The 27,712-nt window shown below is 39.9% G+C and overlaps 1 protein-coding gene across 3 annotated transcripts in view; it reads left to right on the top strand.

Annotated features, from left to right (window-relative positions):
- PIGN (phosphatidylinositol glycan anchor biosynthesis class N) overlaps positions 1-27,712 on the top strand; it is a 90,198-nt gene that overhangs the window by 9,649 nt on the left and 52,837 nt on the right. For all 3 annotated transcript variants that reach the window (XM_020786684.3, XM_020786681.3, XM_020786683.3), the window contains 11 exons: positions 938-1,194; positions 3,988-4,109; positions 5,434-5,532; positions 7,734-7,840; positions 8,992-9,116; positions 11,679-11,809; positions 12,726-12,842; positions 15,660-15,700; positions 18,215-18,274; positions 20,622-20,714; positions 24,518-24,573. In XM_020786684.3, coding sequence (XP_020642343.3) covers positions 968-1,194; positions 3,988-4,109; positions 5,434-5,532; positions 7,734-7,840; positions 8,992-9,116; positions 11,679-11,809; positions 12,726-12,842; positions 15,660-15,700; positions 18,215-18,274; positions 20,622-20,714; positions 24,518-24,573 — 1,178 coding nt within the window. In that variant the 5' untranslated portion in view covers positions 938-967. The remainder of the gene's footprint in view (positions 1-937; positions 1,195-3,987; positions 4,110-5,433; positions 5,533-7,733; positions 7,841-8,991; positions 9,117-11,678; positions 11,810-12,725; positions 12,843-15,659; positions 15,701-18,214; positions 18,275-20,621; positions 20,715-24,517; positions 24,574-27,712) is intronic.

Raw genomic sequence — 27,712 nt, 5'->3', positions numbered from 1 at the left:
CTGTTTGTCACCACTGGAACCTCTTGCCACACCAAATAGATTTGAAAAACAAAACAGAAACAACCTTCAGTTTGTTTGACTTTGTGTATGAGAGGGAGGATAAGTGTGGCCCTTAAAGGTATGGATGATGGGGTGGAAAAAATGAGTCTGTAGCTTCCTACTCTGTACATAATGGCTGTGAGTCATTTTTAGGGCACAAGAGGCAACACTAGTATCAGGATGACATTTCTGTTGCCAGGGCATCCATTGCACAGTGTGGCAAATGCTGGGTCCCACTGCAGCTGATGCTGGTCACAAACACTGCTTTTCCTTTAAAGAAGACTTTCTTACAGAGAGACATTCATCCATTGGATTTAAAGAGAAGCATTAGGTGAAGTGGCTGCTGTCTTCGCTTCCTCACAAAGCATCTGTTGGTAGTGATCCTTTGGTTGATGCTTCTTTTCACAGCACCAGACTAAATACCGCTGCCTGCCTGTCTGTTCCTCCTGCACATGCTCTAAAAGTCATGTGTTAGGGTGGGGAAATAGAAGGATCCTTCCCTGGAGTACCCTCAGGTTCAGCCCTTGGGACAGAGTTTATAGAATCCAGGCTGATAAATAAGACATCTTCACAAGATGCTTTTCTAGGAACTTTAAGAATGCCTGAAGGAGATAAACAAATATGGATGTAGATTTTCTAACCCAAAAGCTGCAGGCCTCAATGCTGTTTATGCATTTTAATTTACTGTATTTTGTTGCAATTCTCAGTTGTTTTCTTTTGTAAAAAATTTAAATGGCTACCAGGTTTGATTTGCCCTCATAGAATTATGGCCTCTAATGCAACTAATTACAGTACTGTATTGTCTAATGCAACTAATTATTGTGTATTCTTGGTCCACACAACAACCTATAATTGTAATTTGTTGCATGCCTGATCTGTAATTCTTTTCATCTCTTAGAGCTGGACTCTCCTCTGACAAGCTGTCGCCATGAACATGCAGATCTTTATTGTTGCTGGTCTCCTGGTACACTGTGTGTTCCTGATCTCTATCTTTGATATTTACTTCACATCTCCTTTGGTCCATGGCATGACTCCTCAGCACACACCACTGCCTCCACCAGCACAGCGCTTAGTACTTTTTGTCGCTGATGGTTTACGTGCAGACTCGCTTTATGAAGTAGATGACGATGGCACTTCTAATGCTCATTACCTGAGGTAACTGTTTCCAGAGGTGCAGCCATGTTATTTACTTGCAGCAAAAGAATCCTGATTCGCTAAGACATTTATTGTGACATAGATTTTCATGGACTGTAGCACATTGCATTTCTTATCCAACTTCTACTCAGTGGAACTACAATCCCCAGCTGCCTCCGTCCAGAGAACTCTGGGGAGATGCTGGTTCTTCTCCAATTTGCCAGAAAGCTTGGTGAAGGAGAGAAGTAGGAGAAATGTTTTCATCCTCTTCTAAGCAGGCTCCTGTCTTTCCCCTTAGCCTTCCATATTTGCTGGATGGCTAAAACCTTTTCTGCCCTGCACAAGTGGTCGGAAGTAACAAACATTTTTTCCTGTTCATTCTGTTCTTCTCCAACACTTCCTGCAAGTGACACAGAAGACCTGCCTCTTCCTCAACACCTCTGGTGAACACAAAGGGCTGGAGTGAGAGAGAGGTGAGGCCTTGCTGCACTTCCACAAAGACTTGGAACACCGTGAGGAATGCTTGTTGGTTCTGATGTATATCTAAGCAGATACGTTAGTGAGAGCCTGTCATAGACTGCTTTGAGTCTCACTTGGCACTGTTGTCTGCTTGCCCACCCCAGCATATTAAGTGGGCTCTGTTGTACAGAGCATTGCTGAGGATGATGGGTGTTGTGGTCCAGAACATCTGGAGGGCATCCCACGTTGCTTATGCCTGCAAGAGAGTTGTACAGGAGCACCTTGTAAAATATAGTGTTCCAGTTAGAGCAATGCTTGAACTATTAAGACTTGAAGGTTCTATACTACTTCTCTGCTGCAGGCATGGATTTTCAAACTTTCACTGCATTTGCTTGGATGAGACAACCTGTACAAATCATAAAGCATCAAGTAAGTGTAGCATTCTATGCATCTGATTCCTTTTGTGATACTGGAACCCAGTAAATTTCTAGATTAGGTTCCTCTGGGAGTGGCATGGCATTTCTTGAGGCATGCCATGAATCTCTTCCAGCAAATCTCATTTGTCTCACTTTTCTGATACATTATTTCCCCTTGTTTAACAGAGGTTATGCAGGACCATTTCACTTCAGGGCAAAGTACAGCAACGAATTTCTGCTCTACTACTTTTCTGTTTAAGGGGAGCTATGATAACAGAGTACTGTATGAACTGTCCTATCTCAGCAATGGAGTGATCCAATCCAGGAAGCCTTCAGGCAGAGGGCAGAAACCTTTGAATCGGAGGAAGGAAAGTGTGATCTGGTTTTTCAGCCCCTTATCTAGCTGATGATTATGTCTTCTTTTGCCCTGCTTTTGTTGTATCTAGAGTGAACATTTAGTACTGATTAGAACTAAAAGTTTTTTCTAAGTATTCATTTTGGAAGTTGCTTTAAACAAGGAAGCCTCGCCTGCATTGATTTCTGAACTTTTATGTTTCTTCATCTCCACCCCTAGTTCTGTAATGCCTAACCTGAATAGACTCCCTGTCTTCAAATTTAGTTATTATGTCTGAGAAATATAGCCAACGCCTAAGGTCAATAACAATATTCTCACTAAATGCAGTAGAAATGATTTGCACCAACATGCTGGAGATACAGGTCAAATGTACCGGAGAATCATTAAATTACCATTAAAACATTGTTTTCAGTATAGAATAAGCATACTGTTTATCTCAGAGGTCAAAATGTGTAGTGTATCCTTGCTAAACCTAATGCAGTATACTCATTTTCACACTTTCAGACTGGGTGGACTTGATTTAAACCAAGTGGATTTAAATCACAATTTAAATCACAATTTAAATTTTAAAAAATGGATTTAAATTGTGATTTTAATCAATTTGATTTTTTAAAAATATTTGATTTTTTAATCCACTCTGCTTTCAGAAATTTTGAAATTGTCAGTAAAGTATGAACACAAGGGGCTGACTTGGTTTGGATACTATGATGAGCCACAGTTTTATTGTTGTGGAAACAAGCCTGAGTAAACATTGAGGTCATGCTTTTTCTTCTTTTCTTTCCTCCTCCTCCTGGGCATGAAAAGGAGATAAAAAGTATCTAATTTCTGTATTAACTCTACTTTTATTGCTACAGCAAAGTTAGAAGCTCCATGGTTAGTTTTTTTTTCAAAAATAAATAATAAGTTATCACTTGATCCTATCTGTTTCAATAAACCATAGTTCAGCATAACTCCAGTTATTTATTATTAGGTAGGAAAAATAGCAAAAGGGACATGGTGGCGCTGCGGGCTAAACCGCAGAGGTCTGTGCTGCAGGGTCAGAAGACCAAGCACGAGACGGAGTGAGCGCCCGTTGCTTGTCCCAGCTCCCGCCAACCTAGCGGTTCGAAAGCATGCAAATGCAAGTAGATAAATAGGGACCACCTTGGTGGGAAGGTAACAGCGTTCCGTGTCTAAGTTGCACTGGCCATGTGACCACGGAAGATTGTCTTCGGACAAAACTCTGGCTCTATGGCTTGGAAATGGGGATGAGCACCGCCCCCTAGAGTCGAACACAACTGGACAAAAATTGTCAAGGGGAACCTTTACCTTTACCTAAAATTGCAAAGCATCATTACTGTACACTGGAAGTGTCATGGTTGTGAGAGGCCTGAGGCTTGCTTCCATGAATTCTATACTGAAGGTGCACATTGTGGCAAAGAATTCAATATCTAGTAAATTCTGTGCACAAAATTCTTGGAGCATGGTACAAGTTTCTTCACAGTAGCTTAAAAAGTGGAACCACTTTATTTTGACTAGAATTCTTCAATCACCTTTGTTAAGTTAAAAATCCATGTACTCATCAGCCTTGTGTCTTACTTTCAGGCACATCATACTATCCAAAGGCAGCTGGGGAGTATCTCATACTCGTGTCCCAACAGAATCTAGACCTGGGCATGTAGCCCTCATCGCTGGATTTTATGAAGATGTCAGTGCTGTTGCTAGAGGTAGGCCAATAGCTGATCCATCCACGCAATGAATTGTTTTAATAAACTGATAAACTGTTACAATATTTTGTGACTAATTCTCAAATGATTATTTCTTGGTTCCTGAGATAAATCAATGGAAGGAGGTTCATGGACGTTTGTGTCTTCTATATGCAAGCCCTCGGCCCAAAAGCCTCTCTGGACATTATCCCTGATCCTCTGAACATTTTTCAGGGCTGCAAATATGAAAGAGGATCAGGAGAATTTTCTTCCATGAACGTCCTTAATTCGGTTTACTCTAGTATTTCCCAAGCCCTGCTACTTTGCAATTCAAAGGAATGGGAATTATGCTTATGCTGAGTTTATTTGTTTCAACATAAATGATATATTCCTGTTGTTTTTCTGTTCTTTAAATATTATTCAATATTATTCTTTAAATATTTCTGTTCTTTATAAATATTAATAAAAATGTATATAAACTATTTTTGGAGAAACTGAACTGCTGTGAACATTACCTCGAATGGTAGTCTTCAGTATGCACCTGCTATTTGAAAGAGAAAATAAGAACCTTTACTGCAGAATCTGATGCTTCCCTACTGAAAAGTCCTAATAACCTAAATGCTATTGTTAGTCCCCAATAGAGTAGGTCTGTTACTTGAGTGGATACTCAGTGCTTAAGTAAGTAACATTTTTTTAAAAATGGGTCTACTCTAGTTGAAACTAACAATTGGATTTAGGCTATTGAGTTCAAAGAGGCTTGACTCTCACTAACATGTATACATAATTGATTTTCTGCTTGTATCTGGGAATTAAGACTAGGCTTTAACTGTCATCAGAGTTAAAGGAAAAAGGGAAAATAACTTTGATCAGCTGTTCAAAGTGTTCCTGCAGGAGGTATGATGCAAAATATGTCATACACTGAGTTTTCTCTCAGGTTTATTGTGGGGTTAAGTTAGCTAACAAATATATCTGGTTAAGACTTTTGATGTTATGTTAGTGTATATAGTGCACTTAGTAGCTGATCCATATGTAAGAATTCTGTTCTGTGAAAGAAGAATGTATACTGTAAGTTATGATATGCATATGTTTGTTCATTTTTCGGAATATACGAGTGCTTGACTGCTGCAGCCAGCTGTAGCTTCCTATTTTGTATGGAAAGTGGTGTGTATGACCAATGATAAAATATCTGCATGATCATATAAATGTGGTTGTGAGTGTTCTTACTAAATATGACTGTATTCACTTCTCCCAAATGTGTTTTGCTATCATTATACTCCCACAACAAAATCTAGCTCTCCTTCTCTAAGTAACATGCAGCAATAAGAATATGTCTTTTGATGAACAGGATGGAAAGAAAACCCAGTGGAATTTGATTCTATTTTCAATGAAAGTAAATATACTTGGAGCTGGGGAAGTCCAGACATTCTGCCTATGTTTGCCAAAGGTAAGCATGTTTAACCTTACTGGTACTTATTTTCCAAAAGACTTCCTACAGAATGCAGTACTGTACAGTCGTGCCCCGCTTTACGATTGCCCCACATTACAACGAAACCGCATTATGATGACATTTTTGCAATCGCTTTTGCGATCACAAAACGATGAACTGAATAGACTTTTTTCGCTTTGCGATGATCAGTTCCCTGCTTCGGGAACCGATTCTTCGCAAAACAACGATTTTCCTACAGCTGATCGGCGGTTTCAAAATGGCCGCTGGATAAATAAAATGTCTCCCCACTGTTTTCTGGGATGGATTCCTCACAAGACAGCCACCAAAAATGGCTGCCCTATGGAGGATCTTCGCTGGACGGTGAGTTTTTAGCCCATTGGAATGCATTAAACAGGTTTTAATGCATTTCAGTGGGTTTTTTTTTAATTACAACGTTTTCATTCTGCAGTGATTTCGCTGGAACGAATTAACATCGTAATGCGAGGCACCACTGTATTCAGATTGTGCTTTGAATTTGCACATGCCAGAAAAGGCAGCTCTTTTGGAGACATGTGATCTGTTGCTGTTGAAAACATGCTGGCTGAATAGAATTGGTAGTCCCAATCAGAGTCCACCCATTGAATCAATAGTATTTAAATATATATTGACTCACCATTCAACAGTTGATTCAAGGGGAGATGCTGTTAGGAATCACCAGTCTATATATGTTCTGCATATTTATGCTCATTTTTGTATTTTCTGCACTACAAACCATGGTGACAGTTTTGTTTGTTCGTTTTCTCAAAATCCACTCTAATGAGAAGGCTGTTGTTGTTTACTGGACACATCTTGTTTACTTAGCTTGTAGAGGCCTAACCATGAGTCACTCTCTTAAACTGTTTATATGTTGCTTTATTATGCTTCGCCCAAATTCACTACAAGCAACTTTTTTTTAACTTGTTGCTTTTGCTGAACATCAGACTGTTGTGTGGAATGTTACAGGTAGTTCATTGGCCAGAATCCAAGTGGCAAATTATCCTGACATAACTCCATTGGTATAAAGTTCAAAAGCAAATTGCTGTAACTTAAAAAGTCAATGTAAGCAGTGGATGTTGTGCACAACAGTCATGCAACTGACGTGCAGCAGCTTGTGCATGCCTCTACCAACTTTCTAACTTGCAGTAGTTTGCAGCTGAGAATTAGACTGATGGGGTTTTGCCAGGAAGTGTAACTAACAGGATTCTGACCTTTGTTCTGTAATTTAAAAATGTTTTATATATTTATTTTCATTTAAGTCTCTTTATTACAATTTTTTCAAAACAACAACACACACCCCAGATTCTAGCAGGTTCATCAAGGATGGTTTATGAATAAACTAAAAGAATTAAATATTAACCAAAAATTCAAGAGCATATATATTAAGTAGACAGTATAAAAAGAAATAGCTATATTTATATGCCATTTTAAATGAGAAACAAAAACACAATTAAAGCAGGCTGAATAAGTAGAAGAGAAAAGAATTTTCTTTTTTTTTTTCATTCCAGGAACTGATAAACAAGGCCCATCTTTCAATAAACTGATTATTTTGTGCATAATTTAATTCCTTTTTGAAATAGGTATATTTCAGCATTAGTGTCATTTCCCACATCTTCTTTAGCCAGTCAACTATTATTGGACTGTTTTTGTTCTGCTAGAATTGGCCAGTACATACTTGGCCATTGTAGGAAATATAGCAGTCATTTGTATATCAACATTCACTACAACATTTTTCACCAAGCACAGTAGTATTTTTTTTATTTCTTGGTATGGTGTATTCTGTGACGACTTTTATATTATATTTGTAATCGGTTTCTTTGAACTCTTAGAGCTGGTCTCTTCTCTGACAAGCCAACACTATGAGCATACAGAACTTTAGTTACCTGTGTCCTGGTACATTGTGTGCTCCTGATTAATGCCTGGTTTTGTGATTCTTTAACCTTGTAAAAGAAGAATACATAAAGAGTAGATAAAGCAGGGTATTCTAGGAATGACAGGACATTCCAGTCCAAAATGTTGGGAGAATATCAGCTTGTCTACTCCTGTTGTAAAGTTATTATTCATTAAATTAAAGTCCGGGCTGCCCCTGGCTATATCTTTAAAGGCTGAATATAACAACACTCTTATTACTGTTTCTTAGTTTTTTAAAAAACAAAATTCCTCATCTGGGTGATTCGTTGCAGGTGCTACTGGAGATCATGTTTACACCCATTGTTACAAGGCTGAAAGTGAAGACTTTGCTGCAGAAGATGCCACTGTTCTAGACACTTGGGTTTTTGATCATGTTAAGGTAAATTAAAACATTTGTTTTGCATCTGATGTGCCTAGATCGGACCAAACACATATTAAAAGACCCAGTGGCTGCAATCTTGTTGCTTAGCATAGTATGTTCCACTAGAGGAGGCCGATTTGAATCAATGGAATTGAACAGAGGAGTTGACTCACCAAGTCCCCGCTGATTTAGTGAGCCTACTCTAGTGCAACTCCTAGGATTTCAGCCAACATGTTTTTGCCAAAGGAAGCATGGGAAAACAGACACACACACAAAAAGAGAGAGAGAGAGAGAGAGATACGTATGTCCTTTGTGCCTGTCTCTTTTCCTTGTGCATGGTTATGGTACCTTTTATATAAAATGGTCTCTTAGGTGCTATCTGGTAATCATGTATATAGCTGGTGTCTCTTCTTGATCTGTTGGGCTTCAGGGGAAGTACATCTTTCTGTCCTGGACTGTGTGTGTGAGAGAGAGAGATTGAGTTGGCAGGGCAGAAGGGAATTACCAGTGTTTTTCTCTGTGTACACAGATCTTTTGTTCTCCTTTGATTCTTTAGGGCTATTTCCCAGATCAAACTAGACATCAAGAGGACCGCGCATTTCCTCCCATTCATCTGTTTTCCTTTATGAGAAATATGGTCTCAGCAATCAGACTTGCAAATTAAGTTTATGTTTATCTTCCAGTGGCCAGTCTCAAAACAAAGAATGCTAAATGCAAGATATGTAGTTGTGGGAAAGTGCATACTACTGCAAGTAGACATTTTTCATCAGCTAAGGCTGTTCCTCTTTGTAATGCACTGTAATTATGTTGTATTTTCTTGTGCCTTTCTCTTCCTTTTTAGATGTTAATAAGAAACATTTGTAAAATCCTGGTTAAGAAACTGTTAAGACAAGGATGGGATTTGATTGTTCCCTTTATGTTGAGGTTAGAAGTTTCTACAGTTAGAGGCATGTGTTACACATACTTCAGTAACATAATTGACACCAAACTGTTTACTTTTTTCCTGTAGAAGGAAATGGAGGGCAATTATCAAATGGAAGAATTTAACCAAATTTAGCTCTTTAAGCAGCACACTTTCTTCTATATGACATAATCAACAAGAACAACAAAATCCTTTTTGGATCTTTCTTGGTGATCAGAATAATGTTTAATGGACCTTTTTCATCTAGGAGTTCTTCAACTCTGCCAGAAACAATGAAACTTTGCACTCTAAATTGCATGAGCCAAAAATAGTTTTCTTCCTGCACTTATTAGGAATAGACACAAATGGACATGCTCATCGGCCACATTCAAGGTACATTGTATTAATTTTTATCTTCTGAAGTGTAATAGAGTATGATATAGTCAAAATTACACAGTTTTAAGTACCCATTATTGTCAGTGGGAGAGAGTTAAACATGGACTTACCTTCCATATTGAAATAAATGGGGCTTAAAAGGACTTAATAATGATTGGATCATACCCTTTGTGTGTTTTCAAAAAATCACTTTTGTTTCAGCCATGTCCAGTACATTAAATACATTTGAACTGCATAGAGACCTGGTCATGAATCTTTCTGAGCAAGTTGGCTAGCTATGCTGTAACAAAATATTTCAAGCATTTTCTGAACATGTTTAGTTAACATAAAAGTCATAGAGCAGCTGCAAATATTATAACATCTTCCAAATATTTAAAGCTTTAAATGTTTTTAATAATTGAATCGATTTTTAATGATTGCCATAGTTTAATTGCTTTTTAATCTGTAATTTGCTGTGATTTTAGTTTTATTTTAACATTATGAGCCTTGTATCCCCTCAGAGGGAGAAAGATGGCCGACAAATGATACTAAACTAACCTATCAAAGGACTAGATAGAGGATAGTAGTATGAGTCAAAGGTTACTGTTGAGAAAAGGGGAGAAACAATATGCCCTAATACAAATACATCACTTTCTTTTGTAAATGGTCTGCTGCTTGATGTAGTAGGCAAAATATGGGTTTCCAGATGTTGGACTGGAATTCTCATCAGCCAGTGTAATCAGTGGTGAGGAGTGCAGGGAGTTGTAGTCTAACAACATCTGAAGACTTAAGTTTCCCAATGTATAATCTGATTTATTTATTTATTTGTTAATCATTCATTTAGTGGAACTACTCTGGGTGATTTACGTACACAAAAAGTATATTGTAATAAAATTACACTTGTTAACTGCATTTCTAATATTTCAACTGAAGCAGAAATGGAACTCCCTGTTTATAAATTTAGGAGTACTGGTCTCACAGTTGTATCTGTTCAGTCATTATAGCTGAAAGAACAGTGTTTTCATCCTATATTGTTTGAAAAAAAATTCTGTGTCATAGCATATTGTAACCCAGGTCATTTTTTTTCTTCTTAAATATTCATTAGAATACAGAGTTGGTAAAATAAAAGTAATAAACATGACAAAAGCCTAGTGGACAATAGATAAATTACTTAGTATGTAGCAAGAGAGAAAGGATCCTATACAGTAGTTGCAGTTTATATGAGAACACTTAAGTGATGGGAGCATCTACCAATGCTTTTGATCAGGTATTATTTAAAGCTGGCTCTCACTGTGTCATATTGGAGTTCTGGACAAAGCAATTTACAGCTATTTACCTACCCAGTATTCAGGTTGGACGATCACTAGTATACATGCAAAATTTTATGTTTTGAAGTCTTGCTGTTTTGAAAATCTGTTCTATAGAGTAAAACAAAAAACAAATTTGATTTCAAGATTTAACCACTTACGTCAGGATATTAGTAGTATCTATGCATGATTTCATGTTTCTATCTCCTACTCTTCTGGACATCTTTTTAGATAAACAACCTTGAGTTCAGAATATAACCTTCTTGGTTATTTATATTGGGACATCAGGAGGATCTATGCAAAACTTTGTGTTTCAAATATTCTTGCAGAGAAGCAAATATTTCAGAGACCTTTCAGGACAAACAGCCTTTTGGAAATTTGTTTGTTTGTTTGTTAGGCTTTTGTTGGGTCCATCTAATGGCATGCCAACACTCTGGGCAGCTTACTCACATAAAAAAGGGGAAAAAACCATAAACATAAAAACACTGCTGTAAACCTAAACATAAAAACACAGTGAAATATAACATTAATTACAATATTTATAACCTGTCTTTTAGATTAAACGTTTTACAGCATAGAAGAAAGGTAAAAAGACCTCACATTGATAAAACACATTGTGAGAAATCATAACTCATTAAGGGACAGCAGAATTCAAGGACAACTATTAAAAATGTGTCCCATTGGCAGAAGATGGTAAAAGACCATCAGGACTGTAGGGAAAGCACAACTGGACTAGGTTCTCTGAAGCCCTTCACTTGTTTGCTTGCCTCCATGTCCTCAACATCACACTTTAATTCCTTTATAACAGTACTGTTATGTGTCAGTGGAGCAAGGACTTGTTCTGTCATACTGCCTGTCAGCCAAAGTTTCAAACATGTCTGTACTATGACTGTGTATCTCTTAGTAGAGTGCCAAGTTTCTAGTATAATGGGCGAAGTAAATTTATTCATTCATTCCATGTATTTACATTTATAATCCACCTTTCCTCCAGTGATCTCTGATATAATATAAGCTATCCTTCTCTCCACTTTATCCATACAGCTAGAACCCCATGATAGAGATCAGGTTGAGAGAAGGTGCCTGGCCTCATCCAGTGAGTTTCAGGGCTCAGCATATACTGGAATCTGGATCTTTCAAGTCCTGGTTCAACACACTAAATGCAAAATAAATTTGTAAAAACCCATTTCTGTTTGGTGTAGATCAATCCCAGGCTTATAGGAACTTCATTATAATTATTCTGTCAAAACATGTTGTTGTTTTCTGTCCTCTACAGGGAGTATAAGAACAATATCAGGAAAGTTGATGAAGGTATAAAAGAAATTGTTTCGGTGATTGAGGATTTTTATGGAAATGACGGCAACACAGCTTTTATCTTGACTTCTGACCATGGAATGACAGATTGGGGTGAGATCTTTCAGAAGGTTATCACAGAGTTAGTGGCTAGCAAGAAATGTTTTATGTTCTGTGCCCTCTTTCCCAGAGAGGCAGGAAGTTCAGAATCAGTTTTCTTTTGGGTTGAAAACATGACCTAGTATGATTGTAGTCTTTAAAAAAACTGTTTGCAATGTATACAATCAGAGGAAGGGGACATATTGTACATTAGCACAGGGTGATCTGGCTCTACTATTACACAGAATGAAATAAGTGCTACAGACAGGAGGTGCTGGAAGACCAGTGTACACTCCCAGGCCTTTCTTCCTTAATGAAATATCTTGGGTTGGTCTTGCATACAATTATTCCCAGATTCAGAGTCATGAATTTCTCAGAATAGCAACCTCAGCCTGAGAACCTCAAATCTGCTTCTCTAGGAATCTCTTCATATTTTTTGCTTGTCATGCATAAAGTCAAAAACTTTTAAAGAAGGATCAAAACAACCATTCTTGAATCTACATGACACACTGGGACTGAACAATGCAGCCACACTCATTCTTGCTCCCTCTGTAAAGATTAGGAAGTGATACTGGTGGAGCGGATGTTTTGCATATAAAAGAATGCATTTTCTGGTCTTTCCAGTTTTCTGGATCATAGGACTGGGGAGGCCTTGCCTTTGACTTTGGAAACCCGCTGAGAATTGATAAGTGGGATAGATGTATGTTTATAGTGAGCCATATGGATGTATAATACATCCATAAATTCACAGGAATTGTTAGGCAGAAGTGGTTTTTGATGGTCTTGAGCATATTCTGCTTGATGGGTGTAAATGTTCTAAAAGGTATTATTTAATGCTTACAGCTATGGAAGCTCAGGAGCAGTGGCGTGATGTTAAGAAATAACAGTTTATTGTAAAGTAATTTTGACTTGCTTTTTGCCATTTGCTTAGGGACACATGGAGCCAGTCATCCATCAGAGACTTTAACACCACTAGTTACTTGGGGCGCAGGAATCAAATATCCACAGAGAGTCACCTCACAACAATTTGAAGATGATTTTTTGAAAGGTAATAGGATTACATGTGTGAACTGTGTATTGTTTTGTTTCTGTACGGGTTTAAAACACAGGGTGCTTTGCAATCTTTATCTTAGTTACCACAGGTAAGTTGACTTATTTCCCAAAACAATTTGCAGAGAGCAACAGCTTGATGAAGGTTATACAAGTGACTTAATTGCTCACAAGGGATACGGATGCGGAACTGCAGCCCAACACTTGAGCTCACGATAACTTTACTAAAGGACATAAGGAGAAGCAATGTGACCACTCAGATGTTTGGATTTTCATTGAATATCCTTGCAAGCAATGTTTCCTCTAAGCCACATGGGTGTGCACAACCGCATTAAGCGTGCAGCACTGCTTCAGGCGCCCACAGCTAAGTGAGTGTTGCCAGACATTTGCTTCTGATCGTGGCTGGAACCCTGTGTGCAGGCACAGAGCCTCCGTGCAGGACTCAAAGAAAATTAGAGGGAAAGTTGCTTGCAGGTTAAACAACAACAACAACAACCAACAGAGGCTGCAATCTGGAGTTTCCTTATTTGGAACATGGTGAGACCGATCTCTGACTTATCTCCTAAGTAAAAAGTGTTTTAGGGTCAAGCTGTAAATTGAAATGGAGGACTTCCAGACCAAATTTGGTCTGCCATGCAACACTATAAAGGTTTTAGAAGCCCCAGGCAACACTTTTCCCTAGTCCTTTCCTCCCAGGCCCAAGAAGGAGACAGGAACAGGTTGTGTGGCCATGAGGAATTCACACTGAGGCTATGCTGCCTCAAACAGCTTCATACCTCCTTTCCATTCCACGATTGGTTATGGGGAGGAGGGAACAAAGCTAGTTTGAGACTCAGCCATCAGCTTCTCGAGTCTGCTTCTACCTCACTCTTCTCTTCCCTTCCTTCCTGGATAGCTGACGCCAGCTGCACAGTCAGCCAGGATCTAGACCAGCAGCTGGCAACGTTTGTGGCGTGTGGCCTCAAGACAACCCAAAGGAGCCTAGATATAAATTCCCAGTACCACCCAGCATCACTGTATCCCAATATTTTTAATTGAAAAATGCTTTTAAAATTGCCATGTGCCTTATAGAAGAAGGCATGAGGACAATTTTCCCATGTTCTGGGATTCCCTCAACAGTGCTGGAACCCCTAACTGCCCCCCCTTTTTGTAATAACATTAACTGGGGATGAGGGTCCAGGGATGTGTGGGTATGGCCCTGGACCTCTGGAGGCTGCCCAAACCATGCCTAGAGGATCAGTTCTTCTACTGTAAGTATTGATTTACTTCCTTCTGACAAGCAGAGAAAACCATTGAGTGATTATTTGGCACAGAAGGGAGGAGTCAGGATGACATCAAAGGGAGAGGCCCTCTCTGATGCCATCCAGTTCCAGGTGATGCAAGATATCCAGGGATAGGTTCCACCCCTCAGGACAATCCATGCTCCTCTTAAACATCTTTTTAGGAAAGTAGATGCAAATGATGGTTAACTGAAAAAAATTAACCATACAGAAAAAGAATTCATGCTGCTTTTCTTAACGGCTCAAACTCCTTCACTTTCATTTGTTCTCATAGGGCACAAAGTAATTGTTTCTAGTTTTGAAAGCACTCACAAAAGTTAAAAGTTCTTTACAAAGTTTCTAAGCAATGTCTTGGATCCTAAAGAAGCAAAATGTATGCATCTGATTTTAGTTGAGGGCTTTATTTTAAAAGGGGATGGGAAATGCAGAGAATTGTTAGAAGAAAAGGAAGTATGTGTGGCCTGGCCATTTGGTGTGTGAAATACATTTTTGGGATCCATGAAAATCCAGCCTTTCACAATTTCTTCTCTGGTCATATGTAAGCAAACCTTTGCCAGAGACCAGAATCCTCTTGGGGGAAAAAACCCAGTCACACAATGGTAATTGTGCAGGAGGTTTGCAACCTTTGTCAAGGTGTCTTTGGCACAATTGATTTCACAACTAGTGTGTGACTGGTTGCATGACAGAGACATAGCCATGGGATGTGAACCACCAGCATAATTACTGTAGCACATGGTATTTTTCTAGTAGGATTCTGACTAAAGAAACAATGCTAATGGCTGTACCTAGCCACAGTAAGAACCTAGGCATTCAGTTGCATTTCCCTTTTTCTAAGTGATAGTGACTGAGATCCATAGTTTTCCTTATTGCCCTAAATACTTCATTTCCCTGTGTTTAATGTTTGCTACCACTCACCTGTGATCACTCTGTGAAACTTCTTGTCTCCTAGAGTAGAATTATAGGGTTTAAGTAAGATTAGACCTAACTTAAAACTAATCACAAATAGGAGGCAATCCAGTAGTAAGTCACAATTAGAATAGGCCCACTGGATCAGTGAGTTGACTCGCTAAATCCCCACCAGTTCAATGCTTTACTCTAGTAAAGCACTCTAGTACTCATAGATTATTTCCTGAGAAAACAAATCTAGGAGCTGTATTCTTTAAGCTCAGCTATGCAGTATATTTTAGGCTCCCCCAAGTACAAAGCGTGGCAGACCTATTCCCTATCTAGCAAGCTGGTTGATAGCATCAAGATGTTGATTTCCTCAAAGATATGCGCATTACTTTTGTCTTGACATGTTATTTGAAAAAGCTCAAATAAATTTGTTTTGAGTGCTCTTGGCAAATATCTGAACATGTTTTCTGAAGTGAGAGCATTAATTTTTTTTAGTAGAAAAAGCATGTTATGTAGTAGAACAAGGTGAAAACTCTTAAAGCATCAGCAAACTTATATTTTCCTCTCAGACCTGTTTACAGCATGTAGATTTGTATCACAACATTGTCTTTTCTTTTCTTTTTTTTCTTATTCTTTTATAGATTGGAAGCTGGAGACCTTGAAGCGGCAGGATGTCAGCCAGGTACCTAGTTGTATTTAGCTTACAGCTCATTAACACTTCTCTTAAATTTGAGCTAGAAAGACATATAAATGACAGAATGATTTACAGTTTTAGTATCCAGATGTTGTTTTTTAACTGGAGACATAACGGCCAAACAGCTGGGTGGTTCAAATCAGCATGACCCTTGCAATTGTAATGCTCACAGTTTCTTGAAACTAAATATCTTTCTTTCCATTACATTTGTTTTATCCATGGTGTAGTATTTTTGCTCATTAGCCTTGATCAGAATTGCAATACTCCATAACCAGAATTTGAAGTGGGATTGCCTGTCAATAGGGCCATTTTTGGTGATGCCCAGAGAGCAGTACTGGTGCCATGGCTAATATATGAGTAACATTATGTCTGTGAAGAAACATGTAGCTCTTCAGTCTAATTGCTAATCTCAGGTAGAGTAGACCCACTGAATCAGTAGGACAAACATATATGTTACTTTACTATTCAGGAATTGATTCAGTAGGTCTACTGTGGTCCATGCTAGCAACTGAATTTAGACCTTAATTTATTAATTTTTATTTTAGACCTTTATAAGTGTCAGCCCACCCCCTGCCAACCGTATAGGGCACTTCTTACTTAGACTTTGAAATAACGATAAATGCAACCCATGTCTCATAAGTAGTTACTAAGTCTCTCTTTTTAATGCCCTGCGTCTTCTAGGACTCGCCTGATTTTTAATTTTTAAAAAATGCAGCTGTGGCGAAAAGATAAATCAGCAGTGTGGTGGACAATGAGGGGTGGTGTTCCGTGAAAGGGTTTCCAGTATTTATTGGCACAGGAAAGCTTTAATTATCTTCAGTTGCAAGTCTCTTCTTTTTTCTTCCTTCAATCTCTTCTTTGTCATTTAAACAGGCTTTGCAACCATTTGTTATTTAAATACATCCTGCCATTCTTTTTCCATAGTAACCAAATTTAAGCTGTACAGTTCTCAGAGTTGATTTAAATTTATTCGTTAATGAATGAAAAGGAGTCTTTAGTGAATTTTCATTGCTCTTTAATTTTAGTCCCATTGGGTTTTGAGGGAAATGAATAAAAAATAATGTATTACTCTTTAATCTATTATTCAGTCTAATTGGACTTGTGATACTCCTTAATACTACAATACTTTATTATAATAAAGTATAACAGAATATATAAGATATATATAACACATATATAGTAATATAATATGTATGTATGTATGTATGTATGTATGTATGTATGTATGTATGTATGTATGTATGTATGTATGTATGTATGTATGTATGTATGTATTTAATTTAATTTAATTTAATTTAATTTAATTTAATTTAATTTAATTTAATTTAATTTATATGCCGCCCACACTACCTAAGGGTCTCTGGACAGCTTACAACAATTTGAATTCAATAAAAAAAAATAAAAACAATTAAAATACAATTAAAAATACAATCCTCTAAAATCTTCCATCAGGACCCACAGTTGATATTATTTCAATTAAAAGCCTTCTGGAACACGAAGGTTTTGACCTTGCGCTGAAATGTCAGACGAATCTCAATTGGGACGGCGTTCCATAGTCTGGGGGCAGTGCCGAAAAAGCCCTTTGTCTGCAAACCATCCCTCTTACCTCCCTGAGGGATGGTACTTTCAGGAGGGCCTCCTGGCGAGATCTTAATTGCCGGGTAGGTTCATATGGAAGGAGGCGGTCCTTCAGGTATCCAGGGCCCAAGCTGTTTAGAGCTTTATATGTCAAAACAGGCACTTTGAATTGGGCCTGGGCAGTGACGGGTAGCCAATGCAATTTAAACAGAATCGGCCTGATGTGTCCCCTAGCGGCCCCACCACTCACCAGCCACGCAGCTCGATTCTGAACCAATTGCAGTCACCGGACCGCCTTCAAAGGCAGCCCCATGAACAGTGCATTGCTGTAATCTATATGGGATGTTACCAGTGCATGCATATACTGTATATATAGAAATAAATTATGGTAGGGTACCCAGTTGGTGTAGTGGATACAGTGACAGAATAAGACAGAGGAAATCTGGGTGTGAATCTCCACTCAGCCATGGACACTTTCTGTGGGAGGCATGGGTGGCGCTGCTAAAACTACTAAAATATCTTAGCTCAAAAAACCCTATTACGGTTGCTGTAAATCGGATGTGACTTGATGGCACGAAATGCAAACAAGCTGCAATAGAAGAAGGTAAGACCAACTAAGCTCTGCTCATTCACTTAGACAACACTCCCTTTGCAACCCTCCGAAAAATGCCTCCAGCTTCACAGAAGTGGCCTTCTGCTAGCTTATGGAAAGACTCCCTTCCTGTTATGCCAACCCACATTTTTAATTTCCTAAAAACAGTACAATATATAAGACCCAGTTATGCCTCAAACATGGGAGCAGTTGTTTTGCAGGGCCTGTCACAAATCTTGAGAAACTGCATTGTATATTGCATTGTAACAAAATCATAATGCTTTAATTCTGTTTTGCTTTTCAGCTTTAAATTGACAATGTTTTGTTTGTAGGCTGATATCGCACCACTGATGGCTTCCCTTATTGGAGTGCCTTTTCCTCTGAACTCAGTGGTAAGATATATGCTAGTTTTCCTCTTGACAATTAAATGGGCAAGAATTGCTTTCCCTCTTCGGGATGTACTGTATGTATGATGCACTGATATACAGCTCTTTGTACAGATTAAGTACCTAGCAAAGTAGTTGAGAAGGGAACCAGAGAGCTGTGCCTTCCTCCCCTAGTAACACACCCCATGTTTTGCCCTAAAAGTTGCCAACTTTTCTATTGGGGTTAGAGTCAAGGGCTGGTCTTCTCACTAGCAGTAATAGCAGCCAGCTGCAGCCACTAGGCTTTTATTCTCAGTAACAACACTTCATTCTGAAATGGGCAGCTTCCAGAGGTCCATTGGCTGACAAGCTCACTGCTGGAGCTTGAAGAGCTACACCTATCTCTGTGCCATTTTTAGCTTTTTTTAAAGTTAGCCCCTAATAAGCCCTAGTGGCTGTTGAAAACAGTTTCATCAGGTCCCCCCCCCCCTTTGAATTGTCTGAGACCCTGGACAGGCCTCTTTTCCAAAACAGAAATCTAGAAATAATTTCCCATTTGGTGGAAGAACAAGACCCTGTGGCTGTAAAATAGCTTATGGTGCCTCTAAAACCTGATGAAATTGCCAGTCACACCCTTGGGGTGTGTGTCTATTTTTTTCAGAAGTGTTTTTTTTTGGGGGGGAGACAGGGGGTTGCTATTAGGTGTGAGAACCTTGCCCACCCCTGCTTTGAAGTGTCAATTGAGGTTGAAGATAAGACTGTAAATAGACTGGGCTCCTTCCGGGATGCTTGTGATGTAGGTTTGTCAGAAATAACCTCATTCTGCCACTGCTTTATGGGGCTTAGCGTGGGCAGAGAAGAAAGTGTTGGTAAAGCGAAATGGCGTTACTCCTTCTTTAACAAAACATTCCCCTCAATTATAGAGACTCTAATTTATTTAGTGGAGCAGATTTTGCACCTTCTCTTGTAGTTTAGCTGCCTGTAGCTATTTTAGTTCCTTTCTACTGAAAACAGCAGAAACTCTGGAGAATCAATGTTGATCCTACTTGTGGCACCCAAATTTGGGCTTCCTTAGTGATAATTAGATTTCTCAAAGACTTAGGGCCTGATCACATGAGCAATTTGAATCATTTCTTTTTTTCTCCCCCCCCCCCGCTCTTATTTCATTCTGTTTTGGATAACAGCTGCCTCTGTGCCTCAGTCTCCTTTCATTGTTCAAGTTTCAGGGCTTACATGTGTGCTGCAAAAACTTTCCATGGATAGTAAGCATTTTTTAAAATAATAATAACAAAAGGGTACAAGCATAGTGGCCATGGCATCCCAAACCCCAACCTGTTTGCAAAGTAATTGACAGCAACTTTCATACATGCCGAAATGAAAATGATTGAAGTGATACAGGTACATTTTACCTGTATCACTTTTTCCACTGGTGAGGTGGAAAAAAAAGATTGGCTGGCCAAATGACTCAATGTTAACCCCGCCCCCCCGCATCATGTGAATGGAAATTTATAGAAAAATTTAAATAATGGCAGAGTTTATATAACTGGTGTTCTTTTGACGTGTATGATCAAGCCCTTAGAATCTGCAAGCTATATTTGTTTTTTATATCTGTGTAGCAACATACACATCACAGATTTGTGTGTCAAAAGAGAAACATTGTAGATAGAAAATGCTGTATGTCAGTTTGACAATACTGTATGGGAAAATCTTTTATGTTCTTATAAAACTCTGTCAACTCCCATGTGTAGCTTGAAGTGTACAATCTAAAAATTACTACTTCAGCTACTAGAACGCTTTCATGCCTACATCAGCTTTGTATGGTTTGGAAAAATGTACCATCATCAGGGACTGTCAAAGTACATTGCTCAGTGTACTTTCCTGAAAACTTGAACTTCCCACGTTTCTGGAATATTTTAGTGATCCCATAAAGGTGTTACTGAACCATAATTCTGCATCTGCTTGCAATCTAATGTAATGCCCATAGAGTATTTTATACTATGTCGAAGGGCCCAAAGGCAGAAAACAGCTTTTGAAAGGGAAAATCAGGGTATTAATATGTTCAATAAATAAATGGAGAGGAGTGGTTTCAGTTTTTTAAAAAAACCTCACACCTTCTTCAGCCTGAGACAGTTGCTTTGTCTCCAAAACAAAAGAGACTACTGTATTTCTGTTGTTGGCTGTATGTTTGGTGGGTGTGTAAAAGATGTTTGCATATGTAAGACCCCAGCCATGCAAGAGAGACCCTTAGTTGCACATAGGGGGATTTTACATTGTTGTAAAAAAAACAACAACAGGTCCTCTTCTCTGGTAAAAACCTGTACATGCTTTTTTAATTTCACTCTGTGAAATAATATGACTTTTGGTGTGTTTTCAGGGTGTCCTTCCTCTGGAGTACTTGAATAATACAGCTCGTTTTAAAGCAGAAAGTATCTTTACAAATGCTGCTCAGATTCTTGAGCAATATAAGGTAAATAAGCAATCTCTGGAATGCAAACATATATTCAGAGCGAGAAAAACAGCCCATGTGTCAAAATTATTGCAGGAGAGAGGCAGAACATGCTTATTTACGTGTTTATGATGTATGTAATTTATTTATATCATTTAGAGTGATAGAAGAATTACATGTGCACTCTCAAGATACTGAGTTTATAAAGAAGCAGCAATAGCATTAAGGAAACTAGCTTGAAATTCTGCACTTATAATTACCATAATCATAATTTAGTCCTGTGGCCGGCTGACAGCTTTCACTGATTTGAGGATCAATGTGAATGTTTTATGATAATTGTATTAGAATGGGAAATTTAATTTCCAAGGGTCACGTGCTGGCTAGCTGGTGTGAATTGATGGTATTGAAAGCAGTGCATTCTAATAAAGGGTTAGAATTGGTCCTAGAATTTAATTCCCATCTCCTTAATGACTATTTCTGGCAATCCTCAAAGTGCTCTGCTGGCACACATCCTATTTAGGCAACTGGGGACTTGAATCATAAGCACTGACAGAGCTGGGCTTGACATTTCCTCTTGAGCTAGGATTGAAATAATCTTGTTTTAATTCATGCATGCATTTTCTTATATGTGCCAGATAAAACAGAAAATGGATTTCTTGGACTTTGGACATCCAGCGTGAGATTAGGATACTTCAAAGACTACCTGTCCCAGTGCATGCATATTTGCTGATTAAAGGCAGGCCATCTTAGGTGTTCCACTGATGTCTCAAACAGAACAAGGAAACTGCTGTTTTTTTGCAGGAGTGGGAACAATGACTCCCAGAACAATGACTCCTCCAACTGGTGGAGTTTGGGAGTTGTCCAAAAAATATCCTTGAGGGACGTTGTTAAAAGCAAAACCAAGAAAGAATGTCTGCCACAAAACCCCATCTTTCCCATGCTTTAGTCTGAAGTATCTTGGCTGGGGCAAAGGACAGGGCCTTTGTTCTTCCTGTGACTAGGCTTGGAACTCAGTCTTAAAGGAAATTTGCTTTTCCCCCTCTTTAATGTCTTTTGCAGTGACAGATATTCTCTGTGAAATAAAAAAGAGAGACATAGCTGTTTTTTTCCTTGTGCAAAATCCCAAAACAGGAGTGGTTAATCCCTTTATGGGACCACTAAAATATGAACAGGTGAGCATCAGAGTTCTGTAGGACTGATCTTCAAGGTGGCCATTGCAGGGCTTGTGGCATTAAACCAGAAAAGCCCTCAAATCATTCTGGCTAGATGCTGAAACTCCAGAATCTGACTGAAGTTCCAAAATGGAGACAGCAAATTTAAAGAATAAGATTGCAGTGGTGTGGTAGTATCTGGGGTTGCCTTAGGGGATGTACAGTACATCAATAGTCTTTCCCCATTTCTGTAGACAAAAAGATATTAGTTACTCAGTCCCCTGTATGAACACATAGGGTTTCTGCTTTAGCTAGGAGAAGTAGCAGCTAGAAAAATGGTAGTTCACGTATCAGAAAGATTGGTCGCTTGACCTGGTTGGTTCAGTCAGTGGTGGATGCCAGCCTGCCAGATGGGTGGGCTTGTCTGCGCCACCACGTTGCCCTTGGCTGCTGGTAGCCGACCTTCATGTCATTGTGCTGGAGGTCCTGGCAAACACCAAGGCCTTTTGGGCCTCTGAGCCCCTACTCTGGGGTTGGGTGGTCCAGGTCACATCAGGCAATACCACTGCAGTTTATTATATAAACAAGCAGGGCGGTGCTCATTCATTACACCTTCTCTTTTGCACCATTGACCTTTCAGAATGGTGTGCTTGCCACATTTATCCAGTGGCTGTACATTTCGCAGGCAGAAACAATTCCGTAGTAGACCATCTCAGAAGACTGCAGTCCTGTCCTCACGAGTGGACTCTCGATGATGCTGTCTTTCACCACCTCTGCCGTTGATGGGACAGACATAGATGTTTTCGCATCCCAGATGAACAAGATGTGTGTCATGTGTTGCTCCCGAACCAGCATCAGCCATAATTACGTAGGGGACGCTTCCTGATGAACTGGTCACGGGGCTGCCTTTACAGGTTTCCACCTTTCCCCCCTCTTCAAAGGACTGCTGTTTGAATCCAACATGAGTGTGCAAATGTCATGCTTGGTTGCCTCGCTAGCCATGGTTCTCAATCCTGCTCCCGTGAGCTGCAGAATACATCAGGCTGCAGCTGGTCCCTCACCTACTATCTTGGGACAAGTATCAGATGTTTCATCCGGGTCTCGTGTCCCTCTACCTGTCAGCTTGGAGTCTTTCCCCGACAGTAACAGACATGCTCGATCATGCTTGAAAACCTTCTACCACCTTGACCTACTCCTTTAATGGGTAGGCTTTCTGTCACTTTGCATCAAGACAACATTTGCCTACTAGGCCAATTTCCCCTTCACCTGTTTCGCCTGGGACTGGTCCATTCTACCTGCAAGCTATTTCTCCGAGGCCTGGAGAATATGTGCCCTGCCTATAGACCACTAACACCTTAGTGGTCTCTCGAATTACTTCTTCAGCAGCTTATGAGGCCTCCCTTCAAGCCCTTGGCATCAGCATCGCTCTGCTTGCTAGACTGCCTTTCTCCTGGCAATATCCTTAGCTTGCAGGACTGGAGGACTGGTTACACTAAGAGCAGATCCTCTTTTATGCAAAGTAACCTTACGGCCAGACCTTACCTCCTTCCCTAAGATATTTTCTGCCTTCCATTTGAACCAGCCAGCTGTCTTTCCTGTCTTCTATTCCACACCATCTTCTCCGTGTGAGACAGTGCTGCACGCTCTAGATGGGAAGCATGCTCTGTCATATGATGTGCGTCATACGACCACTTTTCGTGCCTCACAGCATCTCCTTGTCACCTTTGCTGGCTCCTCCTTCAGAGCACCAGCTTCCTCTCGGACCATCTCTAGATGGATAGTCCAGGCCATCCATCTTGCCTATAACTTGGCAAAGACTCCTCTTCCAAAATCACTGAGAGCTCACTCTACTAGAGCTGTTGCATCCTCAATGGCCTTTCTCCATGGAGTGGACATCCCAGATGGCTGCCACACTGCCATATGTGCCACTCCGTCTACCTTCATCTCGCACTACCGCCTGGATGTCCAGCCCAAGGCTCAGGCTGCAGTAGGTCGAGCTGTCCTGGCTTCTGCACTTTCGTGACGTCCCTCATCCTGGTTAGTCAGCTTGCCAGTCACCCATTAGTGTGCATTCACAGAGACCACGAAGGAAAAAAGAGGTTACTTACCTGTAACTCTGGTTCTTCAAGTGGTCCTCTATGAATTCACACGTCCCACCCTCCTCCCCGCTGTCCAACACGTGTGCCATGGCATGTTGGGCAGCGGCGGTTGGTTCTTTGGAACTGAGGCACTGGGTGCCGGGGGCAGAGTTATATAGTCAGGTGTAGGGGAGGCCCCGGCTTAAAGCTGTGGAAGTTTCTGAAAATACTCTGCCTGAGTGCAGATTAACCTATTAGTGTGAATTCACAGAGGACCACTCGAAGAACCAGAGTTACAGGTAAGCAACCTCTTTTCTCACTTCATTTAATCATTCATTCATTTATTCCTATACTGCCCATCTAGTGAATCACTACTCTGGGTGGTGTACAACAAATTAAACATACATTGTACAGCAATATCTTACAATGGATTATTGGAAGAACTCAAAGCATTGAAATTAATATGGAGACATTTATCTCCACATTTTTCTTCTGCATTTTTAGCAGTATATGCTGGTGTTCCTTTAAGTCAATTATTCCATACAGGCTCTTTTTTGTTAACAGCTTCAGTTATTTTTCTATTGTTTATTTTAAGGTTAAGATGGCTCAGAAGAAGAAAAGCACATTACCATTTCTGTTTTCACCATTCAAGTAAGTACATTTTCCCTGTACATCTGAGAGAGAATGACTATTGTGGGAACAGTTACTATCATAAGCAAAGGTCATTAGAATGGCTGTAAGGAAAAAATTACAAATCCATGCTACTATAATTCCTTTAAAATGTCTCAGAAAAGTCCATGCTTTTGAACTACCTGGGTTTTTTCATCACGTGGCATGTTACCCCCTCCTCCAAATAAAGAGTTCATGGGGTGGAATGTGGCTGATTTGGTTGAGGTTATGGTCTATATATGATTATCGTTTTAAGGAGGATGTCTTGTAACAAACCAATGGATCAGGGCCAGCTCTCCCATTTTAGTCCAGATGCTGTTGTAAACTAGCTGGAGTGGAGGAAGGCTTCTCTCAGCTTAGTACCTTTGATAGTTTTTTAGGCCACAACTCTCTTTCTCCTCAGCCACCATAACCACTGCACCTGCCGCCTGAGGATGGAGGAAATGGTAGTCTACCACATCTTGAGGATACTGTGTTGGGGAAGTTTGAATAAGACGTTACTGATGCAGGAGGGAATGAGAAACTGTCTCTCCACGTACTGTCAGGCAACTCTCATAGCCAGTGGTAAAGAAGGACCTGGGTTTTTTAATTCAGCAGCATAGAAGGCTGCCAGCTGTATGTTATCTCATTGATCCTTACAGTAATCTTGTGAGAGAAATAAACATTGCATCCCTGTGTTTGGAAGAGGAGTGGGTAGACCTGAAACTAAAACCTCAAAGAGGATGGTTTGCCCCCTCCTGAATGAATACCTAACAGAAACTGAAACTGATCTGAGAAATTCCCTGGTTCCTAGCTCTCAAGGGTAACTGTGATATTCCTATAGGCTGTGTCACTGGTATACCAATTTGTTCTTGAAGTTTGGCTAAGTAGCTGGGGCCTTAAACGAGAATCCCCTGGTGTTGACTGGAGGAGCTAATGCCTGCTTTTTAAATTATGCATGCTTAGCCTTTGCAAGACAAACAGAAAAGCGATTCTTTCAAGCTCTGTTTGTGCTGATCTTCCAGAGCTTCCCCATTAAGCCCCTTTCACTCCTAAGTGTTTTGCATCACATTTTCCAGACCTTCAGGCTAAAAGTGCTGTTTGTGTTCAGCTGAAGTCTTCTGATTCTACTGCTGTGCTGGCCAGGGGAGTTGCTGGAGATCCCCATCTCACCCTCTTCTGGCCTTTGATTGACTCCTGACTATAATGTAATTTACATGCAAAATGCATAAATATACAAACATGTCTTGTCTGTTCTCTCTTGTCAGTCCTTTTTTTTTTAACGTTGTCATGAGGGGCTTACACAATTCATTAGAGTCAAAACTTATGAAAATTGAGGAACTTTGTTTCCTGTTTTCCTTTTTTTGTTTGTTTTGCAAGAGGCTTCTACTTGTATGTTGCATTTTCAATTTTATTCATGCTTTTTTGTTTTAAGTGTTAATATGCTTATGCATGCATTTGTAATAAATTCATTTGACTACATTGGAGTGCAGTACAAACCACTTTGTCTGATGCCTTTGTTGTTGTTTAGTTGGTCAGTTGTGTCTGACTCTTCGTGACCCCATGGACCAGAGCATGCCAGGCCTTCCTGTCTTCTACTGCCTCCTGGAGTTGGGTCAAATTCATGTTGGTAGCTTCGGTTACACTGTCCATCCATCTTGTCCTCTGTTGTTCCCTTCTCCTCTTGCCTTCACACTTTCCCAACATCAGTGTCTTTTCCAAGGAGTCTTCTCTTCTCATGAGATGGCCAAAGTATTGGAGCCTCAGCTTCAGCATCTGTCTTTCCAGTGAGCACTCAGGGTTGATTTCCTTTAGAATGAATAGGTTTGTTCTCCTTGCAGTCCAGGGGACTCTCAAGAGTGTCCACCAGCACCACAATTCAAAAGCATCAATTTTTCGGCGGTCAGCCTTCTTTATGGTCCAGCTCTCACTTCCATACATCGCTACTGGAAAAACCATAGCTTTTACTATGCGGACCTTTGTCGACAATGTGATGTCTCTGCTTTTTAAGATGCTGTCTAGGTTTGTCATCACTTTCCTTCCAAAAAGCAGGCGTCTTTTAATTTTGTGGCTGCTGTCTCCATCTGCAGTGATCATGGAGCCTCCATATCTTCCCCTTCATTTGCCAGGAGGTGATGGGACCAGTGGCCATGATCTTAGGTTTTTTTTATGTTGAGCTTCAGACCATTTTTGCACTCTCCTCTTTTACCCTCATTAAGAGGTTATTTAATTCCTCCTCTCTTTCTGCCATCAGAGTGGTATCATCTGCATATCGGAGATTTTGATTCTGGTTTGGCCTCCAGTCTGGCCTTTCGCATGATGTATTCTGCATAAAAGTTAAATAAGCAGGGGGACAATGTACAGCCTTGTCATACTCCTTTCCCAATTTTGAACCAATCAGTTGTTCCATATCCAGTTCTAATTGATGCTTCCTGTCCCACGTACAGATTTCTCAGGAGATAGATAAGGTGATCAGGCGCTCCTGTTTCTTTAAGGACTTGCCATAGTTTGCTGTGGTCCACACAGTCAAAAGTTTTTGCACAGTCAATGAAGCAGAATTAGTTTTTTTTCCTGGAACTCTCTGGCTTTCTCCATAATCCAGCACATGTTAGCAATTTGGTCTCTAGTTCCTCTGCCCCTTCAAAATCCAGCTTGCACTTCTGGGAGTTCTTGGTCCACATACTGCTGAAACCTGCCTTGAAGGATTTTTTGAGCATAACCTTGCTAGTGTGTGAAATGAGTGCTAGAAGATGTTGTAAGTCTTCATAGAATTGGTCAGTTTCAGCCTCTTCAGGATCGGTGGTTGGTGTGTAAACTTGGATTACTATGATGTTGAAAGGTCTGCCTTGGATTCATATTGAAATCATTCTCTCATTGTTGAGATTGTATCCCAGTGCAGCTTTTCCCACTCTTTTGTTGACTATGAGGGCTACTCCATTTCTTCTACCTGATTCTTGCCCACAATAGTGGATATGATAATAGTCTGAATTGAATTTGCCCATTCCCATCCATTTTAGTTCACTGACGCCCAGGATGTCAATATTTATTCTTGCCATCTCCTGTTTGACCACATCCAGCTTCCCAAGGTTCATAGATCTTACATTCCAGGTTCCTATGCAGTATTTTTCTTTGCAGGATCAGA

This window comes from Pogona vitticeps, chromosome 4 (genome assembly GCF_051106095.1).
Source record: "Pogona vitticeps strain Pit_001003342236 chromosome 4, PviZW2.1, whole genome shotgun sequence".
Lineage (NCBI taxonomy): Eukaryota > Metazoa > Chordata > Lepidosauria > Squamata > Agamidae > Pogona > Pogona vitticeps.
This window is presented reverse-complemented; position numbering and strand designations above follow the sequence as displayed.